The sequence below is a fragment of the Boleophthalmus pectinirostris genome, unplaced genomic scaffold, assembly GCF_026225935.1.
Source record: "Boleophthalmus pectinirostris isolate CB_2022bp ecotype Guang Dong unplaced genomic scaffold, ASM2622593v1 HiC_scaffold_23, whole genome shotgun sequence".
NCBI lineage: Eukaryota > Metazoa > Chordata > Actinopteri > Gobiiformes > Gobiidae > Boleophthalmus > Boleophthalmus pectinirostris.
This window is the reverse complement of record NW_026571207.1, coordinates 16,403,132-16,415,423: the sequence shown is the minus strand read 5'-3', so window position 1 is coordinate 16,415,423 and position 12,292 is coordinate 16,403,132. Positions and strand designations below refer to the sequence as shown.

Below are 12,292 nucleotides of genomic sequence, written 5' to 3'. Positions count from 1 at the left end.
TGTTGCAGAATTTAAACTCCCAATCTTTTCACTTGAAGTTTATGGCAGTCATAAAGTCGCTTTCACAGAAGCCTGATCAAGCCCAAATTATATTTTACATCATACTCTGCATCCACACTTTTTTCCCAATCGTGCAAATTCCCACCGTCAGCTTTTAATACTAGGGGCTATTTACACTAAATAAATGTTGCAGACCTGCCTAGTGCTGCTTTCACTGGAGCTGATGCCTGTAAGACATTGTATGTATTTTTAAGTGATTTAAAGCAGCTTGACAACCACAGCCGGCATTGTCTTGAGTGTAACATAAAGTCTGGAAGGAGGGGGGTGACACTGAAAACTTGTTGTGCTCCCAAAACAAGTTTGAGAACTAGTATTAACAGTTCTGGCATTGAACTTATGAAATCTCTTGATTGACATGACAGCGTGCATTCAGTACTTTATGTGAATATTATAGCAATATTTTTTTCAAAATATACACAAAGGCTTTTAAGTGGATAGAAAGGACTTTGATAATTGGAGCTCATGTCGTGCCCTTTTTTGAGAATGCAGTGAAACATTTGTGCTAACTGAATAAAAGTGTCATAATCAGAGTGAGCAGCACCCCCTCCCCCATACAAGACCCTGCCATCACACTTCTTTTCAATTTGAGGCGCAGAAGCTTTGGATTGATGCGCTAAATTATTCACTGTCAGCAGAGGAGTCAATCAGAAGAATATGAGTGATTGTGTTGTTGTTACAGGGATTTTTGGCAGCTTTAATCGTGTTGGCACACAATGTTAGGAGGAAAGAAGAAAATCTTTTTTGTTTTTTTTTAAAGGTGAGATAGAAAGCGAATGTGCATGCAAAGCTGATGGTCAAGGACATGGGCAGACCTGCGAAATCAGAGCCGGATTCCATTAAAACACAGCTTCTATTCAAATGATGGAGGTCAATGCTCTTGTGGAAATAAAAAGACGTTCTATTATGAGTTGGGAGTAATTTGCCCGCCCCCTGCTGAGTATGGGAGTGCGCTCAATCTTGCCTGGTGATAGTCTACAAGAGAGGTGGCAAGTCACAAGCAAGAAGTGGAAAAATCTGAATTTCTATTCACAGGCTTTCTGTCAAGAGTAAACATAATCAGCCAAAATACTAAAAATGTGCAAGAACTAGGGAGGCTATTCCATTTTTTAAAACCAAAGTTTACTCATTTTGTCCAGCTAAAATGAAATTTCTATTCCTACAAAAAGGATGTAATCTTTAATCAAATAATGAACATCTTGTCCTGATATGACCAAAAGGAAAGAACAAAAGGAAATGTGCCAAGGCCCTCCAACAGAATTCACAAAGCAACAAACATAAGACAGTCCATGTGGGAAAATAACATGATCCAATGCACCACAGCTACAGAGACTGACACCAAGGAAAAAGGAACACCGCATCCAGATCCATCACTACAGACAGTATAGACATTCCCATCTATAGGAATAAACATGCTCATCCTAAAAAAGAATAAAAACAGGTAGTTCAGTTTTTACACTATACTTTGGAGTTTTGTTTTGTTTTTTCGTATATATGGAAGCTGTCATATACTTATAATATATGATCGATAGGTAAGTATTGTAATCAGATTATTGTATTAAAGTATTATTATCATTATTAAAATATGATTTGATTTAAACTGTTTTTGGTTTCATTTCCATATCATAATACCAGACTAGCATTACTCCTAAATGTATGGCTTGGTTTTTCGAGATGTAAGTGCTTCTGTAAGATCACACAGGTAGATCCTGTTCTCCCCTTGACTTTTCCCTTTCTTGCTCATATTAAACCTGATGGCAGGTTGCTGACAGACTTCACATATTGTCTTCTGGCCTTTGACTGCAGAGATTATATTATTAATTTGAATAAAACATCCGTGCTCACAAAGCATAATGGTCCCTGTGTGGAAATCAATCATCTCAGATAATCATCATTATCAATAATGCCAGTTAATTACCATAACAATGAGGAGGGCAATAAATGAGTACATCAAGATGAAGCGCCAGGTTTAATACAAAAAGGAGAAAGCGATCATCTTTTTGTGCCTTTGCTTCACGAGGCGGTGTTATAAAATATTGCTTTATCATAAAATAGCATAATATCTTTTTACTAGCATGTTTTATTCAGTACTGTTAAGTGTCATTTCTATAGCTGTATCTCAGTAGTTAGGTTAAAAAAATGCAGTTCTTTAAGAATCTTGTTTTAAGCAAAATCAACCTCAAGCACTACAATTTCAATTTAAGTTCATTTTTAATTAAATGTATAGCAAGCTGTGCACTGGCAGAAATTTTAAACATTTCATGGAATATACAATTTTGGAATAGTTCAAAGGAGACTTTTCGCCAAATAAAATAGTAAATACTGTACTGTCACTTTGAACTGAACTAATGGCTCCATTTTTCATTTTATTTTTTAGATTTACATGAACGGTTGTGATTCAAATTTGTAATTAAAATGTCAGGGCCACCACCACCCATGTGGCCAAATGCATCCACATGCATGCACACAAATCGATAGGTGACATGCAAGTTCAGGGCTGGACAAGCAGTGACCATCCACCTAGCACTGGAGTGAGTGCCTACAAATCCATTTCTCAGAGGGCCTATCACGGCCGACTGCACTATAATAAGAGCACAAAATGAGGATTTGAGATTTAAGCATGAGATGAGCAGACAACAACAGAAACAGCGCATGAACAGATGAAGCACTAGGCAACAAAGCAGGAGATCAGGTTAAACTTGTGATAGAAAGTAGTGTAGCGTGCCATTATGATCCAACTATGATGATACACTTGACGCTCTGGTGTGTGCAGGTGACTGTGCGACTTACAGATTTGGCCGTGGCTGAGATGTACTGGACCACCATCTCTCGTTTGGTGCTCAGGTCCTTTCCACGCAGAGGAGCTTTGCGATCCTCATTTAGGTTCATGTCCTCCTACACAAAAACACAAAGATAGCACATGAAAAATTAAGCTGCTGGCACACATTGGCTGACATCTAGATTTAGAAAATTAAAGCATATTATAAATGAGATTTGTCACATTTATCATACAATGACACATGTAGGTAATATACAATATGAAAAGATGTTGGTGTTAAAGTGATATATTATTAATTGGACAGGTGTAGATTACATACTCAAACATTTTCACACATAATACATTTTCTGAAGAACTGAATAGCACCGGTAAAATAATCATGTTTTTAATTTCCACAAAACACACTGTAAAAATCTGATAATAAACTAAAATCCTTACAATATTTATAAGTTTACTTGTTAATATGCCTGTCATGATAACAAACTTTTAAGTGCTGTTGTTAGGGGTATTGTTGAAGTAAATATAGGCAATAAACAATAATACTGAGAGTAATTTATGCCACTGACACAATAACCCAAGAGCAGATTTAAACCACAAAACCTACTCTAAATCTGCAATATTAAAAAAAAAAAGTTATGAACTGCAACATATAAATATCAAAATGAAAAACTTTAGTACTTAGTTTGCATCTGTAATGAGTCATAGAAGTTATACATAATTTTTACATCTTAAATCATATATAGTCCAAAAAAAAAACAAAAAAAAAACAGTAGGGCAAAGAAAATGTATCAACGCTAAATACTGACTCCCCCCAAAAATGTTCCAGCTCTCCTATACTGAACGATAAATCAATATAATAATTATTATGACAGGCCTACTTGTTAACCTGGATTATGTTTCATGGAAATATTCATAATTTGGTGGGGTTTTATTTCATTCGTCTATGGGCCATTTAAAGTGCACTTTTACCATTAAATACCAATTACAACTAAATCAAGAAGTGGCCCATGTCCTTCTGCAGTTCATTACATTTATCGCCCATGCTTCATTGCTAAAGACATAAGGTACAGCAATATATTCCAGCAATAATTAGTCCTTGAAAGCGCAATGGCAAGGTTAGAGCGGACTGTACACGGCGATCCTGAATGGGAGAGCAAAATCAAACAAGGGCTCCTCTATTGAGGCCGTGCAGGCGCATCAGATGGCTGGATAGGCAGTCTGTGTGTGTCATTGGGAGTATTATCTTTGTGCTTCTTTAATTCTACATCACAAAAGGGGTCTTTCATGTGAGAGACGTCAGGGGATGGAGCGAAGGCCGGACAGAGCACTAAAAGCCAGGGAATGACATGATGATTAGAATGGAGGGGATGTTTATCAGAAGCACTCTCTGACAAAGACACGGCTAGAATGAACCCAGTAAAAAAAACATCCTGCTCTGGGGTTTGAAACTGTTCATGTGGAGCTGTAGAGCCATGCTGCCCTCTGCTGGAGATGAAAGGAACTTGTATGTGGTTCATTTCATTTGGCAGTGATTTCTCTCCTTGGGATTCAAGTATTAAAACAGTTAAACCTAGTGCACTGTATGTCATCATCGTTGTAGACTGAGTGCTGAAAAGCTCTCCCACATGTAATCTGATTCAAAGAGTTCTTCCTTCATTCGTCAGTGAGGCATGCACTAGGATCCCACCCAGGGGCACTGTGACCTAAATTCCTCCAACTATGTTTCCTCCAGTAAAGACCCTCGCAGAAACGCCATTAATGTCATTTTGGAACAGACAAAAGCCAACGTAGCTCCAATTTAAAATGGGCATGTTTCTTCAGCCAACAAACAAGCGATTTTTAATTAATCTCTGAACCCGGGAATTTTATCTGCTTAATTGGCATTCAAAAGGCTAGCCTGGGTGAATGTGTGGTAGGAGGAGCACAGCAGTGGGCCTGGGGGATGTGTGTGAGGGGGCAAACTGGAAAGAAATGAGGCCTCTGTGTTTGAGGCTCCAAAATGATTAATGCTCTTTTATTAATTATGCCCTCGCAGGCTTCATAAAAGAGTCCCAGGACATGTTGGACCATGCTGCAATGATGAGATTGGGCCTGCACCACTGACAAGGCACAGCCTAGAGAAGTATGTATACATCTTGCTTGTAACACTGCTCATCTACTTCACTTTAGATATGTAAACTACAGGAATCTACTGAATCTCCTGAAAAGATTGCATGGTTAGAGGGGCCTAATTATAGAAGATGACTTTTTATGAGCTTTATTAACCATGTTATAACAGTGCTCCCTCATTTTGATTTTTTTTTCACCTACCCTCTGTCTCCATTCACTGCCTTATACTTAACTGTTATTAATTATAAAACTTCTCATAGACTCATACGTAGGGTTAAAAAATGCAGTGCAGACATTTTTCTACAATGAAAATAGGCAAATGTAAATCTGCTGCTTGTTACAGCGAAATGCTACTATGAAAAAGAGGTATTTTCAAGTTTCTCAGTTTTGAACAGGTCGAGTCAATGGGTCTGTTCCTGCTCATTGTTTAGTGCCAATGTACAGAATACATTGCTAGTGTCAGTTCATTTTGGGGCTATAGAATTTACAGAGGTCAAATGGGGTGTGAATGGATAACTATTATACAGAATGAATGTAAGTGTAAAATGAAAGGAGCAAAGGCATGTGTATGTGCTAGACTGCAATTCTACAAATACCACAAATCTGATAAAGCCGCCACGCACTGAAATGATTAATAGCACATTAAAGCTGTACCACTCAAGAAATGTCTCTAGAACAGGTACATACAGACCCTGCAGAATTGCATGTCTCAATGGCTGGCTTTACAAATCCTAGAGGGGACTCATTTAGCTCAGAGCATCCGCTGGTATATCCCCATATCTCTTTGATGACCTTTCTGTCATAGTTCAGTGCTATTTAGAGCTACACATCGTGATCAGTAAACCACTTTCTGTTGAAAAAAACATTTTCTACTAGTCATTAATGCACAGTTGGTGGTCCAACTAATATGGTCTGGGCTGTCCCTTCATTTGAAGCCAGAAAGACATCTGAAGCCATAGCTTGGGCTTCATCACAACAATCAATAAGTTTAAAGGTGGAGAGACAAACAGCAGAAAATGAGCCAACTACCAGAAAGACACTGGTGAGATGCTGCTGCCATCAAAGAGAAAGCCCACAGCACAGTCATTTGTGAGAGCAGTACATCAAAACCAAAAGTTTACAAGAGCAGTTATCACTTTAAAAATACTTATCCTTTTTCACGTTTTCCCTATTAGCCTAATTATATACCCCTAAAGCATGGAGTGCCAAGGCCTGTCAAGTGTCAGAGTGGCAAACATGGCTTGTGTGTCGTCCGTCACTGAGCAAATTGAGGCCTAGGTTTTAATGTCACGCTACTCTGAGCACAAACATCGTAATAGAGAGGTGAGGCGAGTGACAGGGATGAGCACCCAGGCAAGAAAACACGAGGCACTGGCCTGATGAGAACCAGGGCCATTGGTCGCATTGCTCTGGCCCTGCCAATAAAGACCATTGTGTGAGAGCAGCAGCAAGGCAGACACCACAGCGCGCACATATACTATAAAGATGATCACAATAGTTCACACACACGCTCTATGCAATGGAGCCGCAGTAATTCAGCCTCCTCACTTCAAAGAGATGAGGGGCATGAGGGCTTTTTGTTAGATATCACTGCAGTGGAACACAAGGCAAAAAATGAATGCATTTCAATGGAGAGGGATCACAACGAATGGAGCTCTGACCTTGGAGTAAATATCAGAGTTTGGCCTTTCACCTGTTTGAGAGCTAAAATTTCTTAAAATACAGCAAATGAAAGTCCATGACCTTAAGACATACAGCTCTAAAAACAGGTAATGGAATTCAAAAGCAATATGCAGTGTGTTAAGTCTTGCTGACTTTGTCTTACATAAAATAAACCCCATAATAGACCAGTCTCAATAACAAATTTTCAAGTGCAAGATATTGCTGAAGAAAATACAAACAATATAGTGAATGCCATTATACCATTGACACAAACTAAAAAGAAAGAAGAAAAGAAGTAAACTAAGGAAGACCTATTATGCAAAATCGACTAGTTGTTTCCCCTCACCATTTACTTACCCAAAGTGGTATATGGAGTGATTTGTGCATATTTGACCAATCTTTAATCGCTTATTTTCAAGATGCCATTTTGATTTAAATGTGCAAATTACAAGATAATAATCCACAGATGTCATAGATGATAGTTATATAGCAGATACAAGCACAATAGGTCTACTTAATACTTTAGAAGGTATTATTTTTTTAAGACGATATAGTTTTATTGTGACAGGCATACCCATAAATAGTAAGGAATTCTACTTTTTATTGTTTAACTGTCAGATTTACATAACTCAGGGTGACACAGGGGATTCTAGACTTACATATATTTATATATTACACATATATCCATGCTTTAGGCTTTAAATTGTAGCATGACACATTTCTGAAATATAATTATTATTTATTTAGTATTAAATTTGTATCTTCATTTATAAAGAGGGCTTTTGCAGACCATAAGAGAAAGACAGTTCTCACCATCATCTTTTCAAAGAGGTCGATGATTTCTTTCTCCGAGAGGTTCATGGAGCGGTCGTCGAAGAGGGGCTGTGGCACGGGAAGCTCGGCCTGAGTAGGGAGGGGGTCTGTGGGGTGCTGGATGAGAGGCTTCTCCTTCTCCTTCTTCATCCCCTGTTTTCTGAAACTCGTAATGCGATCGCGCTGAAACACAACACAGCAGAGGTGGAGAAGTAAAAAGTTTATGCCTGGGTCAAGGGAAGGCCACCATAAAGTGTTAGGTGTTATTTTCAATTTAGTATATAAAAAAACATGGATGGAAGTAAAAATGTATTGAGAGAAAACCTTGGCTTGTTTTGTTTTGTATTGAGATATTATTTTATAGCTATAATAGTAAAACGGTTCATCATAGGGCTGTCCAATATAATCAAATCAAAATTGGAATTTGAGTAGGTGCAATTATCAAATCACAAAGACTGTAAGAATTAAGGTTATACAATATCCACTGTTAACAACAAAATATCCTATTATCGAGGAAAAAAGCATTTAAATGTCTACAGAGTGCCCTCAGTTAGTTCAGCAGTTCATATTTCAGTCTTTACTCAAATATGCTGTACAGAATCCTTCTTTTTAAACACAAATCACAAATATAATCGCAATCTCAACACTTTTCAGAAACAATCATGCAGCCCTAGTTCATCAGAACGTGTAATAACATTTTACTATTATGGCAAGATGATGTATGCCGAATCCCTCAGTTGTCCGAGTAGAATCCATGGCAAAAGAGACATTCAATATGGCAAATGGACAAAGTTTTTTTGGTCAAATACGTTTCCTATCTCATCCAAGCTGCTTCTTCAGTTCTGAACTGAAGTGAACAGAACTGAAGAAGCAGCTTGTCCAGTTGACAAATAGAATTTCTCCTTTGCATGGCAAGATGATGTTACCATGTATTTGGGGGTTAATTTAATGTAATAATTATATACTGTATATCATGTAGATGAAATATTGTAAATTGTAGGGGTAGGATTAAAATAAGTTATGCTTCTTCCTACTCCTTTTTTGCACATTGATGTTTTTAACAATTTTCTTCTCTTTATTTTGTATGTTTCTTTGTTAAATGTACATATTCTGAGAGTATGGAGAAAATATGCTGTGCCCTCATACCTTTAAAAAAAAAAAAAAGTTCAAATAAAATGAACTCTAACTCTAACATAAACCTCTGCCTTTGTTAATAAAATTTATGTATTAGAGTTGCCATGGCACTAATGCTTACTCGATATCACAATAAGACAAAAATGTATTAATTTTTTGACTTATACAATAGAATATAATTTCCAACACAGAATAAATGTTAATTATTTAACAATACAATTAGGTCGTATATTACTTCTGATACAAGACGATTCAAAAACTATAGGATGAGTCAAATTTGATTCCATGTATATGACTTTCTTTTCATTATTGATAATACTTAATAATGATAATCAAATGAGTATCTTGGTAACGATTTTTGACAACCCAAATATGCAAACCATTCTCTTGTTTGAAAACTGTTCAATGGAATAACGCCTGATGAATCTTGTGTTAAGTCTGTCAAGTGCAATACCAACCTGTCATCCACGGTTCATGTGTTTTGCTAATTTCGCTAACTCCTAAAGTTAGTCTACATTAGTTTTGTACATTCACCAGCAAATTAACCAAGCAAAATGATGCATGCAACCAGAAATGTTAGTCCAGTTTAGTAGACATGTGAAATGGAGACATGCTCATATATATAAAAGGACATACATGTAATGGTATGATCTTGTCATGACAGTTAAGACACCAAAAATATAATGTAAATCGATCAAACACACCACAAGAAGCACAATATTCCTCTTGCTATGCTGACAATTCATCTAAACAACTATTAAGGGTATTAAGTAGGCCCCAGGTGGCAGCATTTCTTTTTAAGTGCTGCCGTTATTGCAAACTAAATGATCTATGTGTTGTTCTCCGCTGCTTGGATGCTATAGGCCAAGTGTTATAACTATCATAAATTTGAATCCGCAAGTTACAGCACAATAAAAAAGTCGGTTTGATTCTGAGGGCATTGCTAAACTTTGTTACTGATTCATGTTTAAACTTAGAAGATCTTCAGAACTTGTGTGATGCTTTTGGTGTGTTTAATAGATTTCCGTGTGGAAATTCCATGCAATGACAAAAATGTGGTAGAGACAGGGAAAAAAAAAAAGTCACCAAAACGGAAGCAAGCACCTTACCATATCATCAGCCAATGTTTTAATGTGTATGTTCTGTCGAAGGGAGGGCACAGAGTGAAAAGGGAGAACCAACAGAAAATAACAAGACAGCATCCAGTCTGCACATGTACATTGTCTTTGTTTTTGCACAGTAAATAAGGTAAAAAGGCTTGAATTTAAATAGAAGCATTTTTTAAACAATTTCAGTAATTTGGAGCATGTCTTTTCCAGGACAATGTGAGTTTTATTGCAATTTAAAGTAAAAGTGTTGAATGAAGATAATTTGTAATATATTTTACAGAATCAAAAATGTACATGTGTAGGATGTGTCAAAACGTATCCCCAAACAATTTAGGTGGAGGTGAAGAAACAAAAACCTCAACAAATAAAGCAAAATGTGGACCAAAGACGTTCACACAGTATGTACATAGAACCCACCAAAACTAGTTAGTTAACACAAAGTAAAATATTTACAAGCATCCCATGTTTTACTGACAGCGCTCTTAGTAAAATAAATTTAAATGACTGCAGAGCTTTCCAAGTTTGTAATCATAATAATATGACATTTTTGTATTTTCAAATATTTTAGAAGTTAGTTATTGCAGAGGTGTTTCTTGACAGAGAAAAATATGCAGATGTTGTATTTGACAGTAAGTGCCAAGGGTTGCTGGCTGTGTGTTGCGCTGTGAGAGCCAGTCACTGAGAGCCCACCTGAAACAGTAGGCAGTAGAGAGACAGAGCCATATGCTGTGGTACTGGGCTGTGAAGTACTAATGAGCACTGAGCTGTGGGCCGAGGCTGAACATAAAGCCTGCCTCCAGCCTACGCTTTCTAAACTGTTGTAACCAGGAGAGAATACTGGATCATACTGCACCTCCATTTTGGGTCTACAGCATCAGCTGTCGCTTTGGGCAGCGCTCACAAGCTCAAACTACACTATCAACTTTTCTCTGCACCGACCGACTTCACGGCACAGGAAACTCACCATATGTATCTGCCATGTGTTTTCTAAATGTGTTTTCAAATCACAAAAACAAATGTGAAATATTCCTCATCATCATGTTCCAGAAAGAACTTGCTTTGTTCTTTGCCGTAATATTTGATTCTTAGGATTTGACCCGGCTCCCATTTGGAATTCACACTACTGTATGTGTCATTAAGCAAGCTGGTTTCTTCTCAAACTGTGTGAAACAAAAGCTAATTTTCAAATGAAGTACTTAAACATTTTCTAATCAATTTAACAACAATCAAAGCACAGTTTGGTTAATTGCCTTGACTTAAGGGCCTTTCCCTGCCCATTATCTTTGCAACATTGCAACAACGCAATTTAACATCTAACAATTAAGCTGGTGTGTCCTGTGGGCTTTTCCTGCTTATTAAAGAAAACTTTTTCATCATAATAAATGTTTATTAGCAAGCACATATTCCTCTAAATAACCTAATCAAATTAGCTCTGGGTCTCCCCTTAATCAAATATGATTATGAGTCCATGCAGGTCTTTAAAAATGAGAACTAACCGTATTATTATAACATCCCATTGCACATTTGGGCACATTCCCACAAAATGGCTATTTCAGGTAACAATTACAACATTATTGTGTTCATTTATTATGTTATTATAGTAAGTGTGTTTATGATTCAATACCAGCAGGTGGCACATGACATCAGTTTTCAGCCATAGATGGACAATCAGACCTCGCTCATTTCACAGTCTACCTCCACTGTCTCTAAATACTAATGTCAATTACTCCAGCCAATTAGAGCACACCATCTGTATGATATCATTCTGACTCACTCAGTGGAACCATCAGGATCAAGTCACTATCACACTGCCTTTGTCAAACAAATTTAGAAGGAAATTACTTCTTTAATTAGTTCTAATAATAACGGACAAATACTGGGAGCTACTGCCTCTGTCAACTTCACTGTTTGTGTTTGCAGCTTTCAGATTTTTATAGAGACCCTCTCACAGCACAACGCTGCTTAGTGGCGCCAGCGTTGTGCACTAACACAATCATAATGCACTTCATCTAATATATACGTAACCTATAACAGATACGACACGCAGCTCACACATGTCAAACTGAATGCACATCAACCAACAACACATTAAACTTTAGAAAAAAACATGAAGATTTGTATTTTTAGTTGTTGATTAGTTAATTATTAGAAAGTTAACTCTTAAAAGTAGTCAAATGTGGGGCCTGTGCTGTAAACTTGGATGTATTTGATTTAATGTATTTAAATGTAATAATGTATTTAAATAGTCCAGTTAGTGACCACACACTAAACACAAAGTTTCTGTTCAGTAAATGCTATGAAAACTGAAGTGTGTGTGGAGGTTACATTGTTCACAAGGACTACTGCAGGTCGAGCACAAACAGGGAAAGGGAAGTACACAAAGGCAGTACAGTTTGAATGGCAGACCATGTGATCGGTGCAAACTCACTGTGCCCGTAGGTTATCTGCCACACTGACCCTTTTGAAAGACAACTTCTCTTCACAATCTGTACCGAACACCTATAAACTTGTTTAAAACTCACAATCAAGTAAAATTGTAATCTGAATGGTCGAAAAGAGCAAAAAGTGCAATTATTTAAGTCCTTTGCAAAGAATTAAAAATATATCTTACTAACTACTAAAACAGAAA

At 37.1% G+C, this 12,292-nt stretch overlaps 1 protein-coding gene across 7 annotated transcripts in view; it reads right to left on the bottom strand.

Annotated features, from left to right (window-relative positions):
- diaph2 (diaphanous-related formin 2) overlaps nt 1-12,292 on the bottom strand; it is a 424,564-nt gene that overhangs the window by 407,671 nt on the left and 4,601 nt on the right. For 6 of the 7 annotated variants that reach the window (XM_055158844.1, XM_055158843.1, XM_055158845.1 and 3 more), the window contains 3 exons: nt 9,664-9,696; nt 7,421-7,603; nt 2,848-2,952 (listed from right to left, as the gene is read on the bottom strand). In XM_055158844.1, the coding sequence (XP_055014819.1) occupies nt 2,848-2,952; nt 7,421-7,603; nt 9,664-9,696 (321 nt within the window). The remainder of the gene's footprint in view (nt 1-2,847; nt 2,953-7,420; nt 7,604-9,663; nt 9,697-12,292) is intronic. The other variant, XM_055158847.1, reaches the window with a different exon arrangement.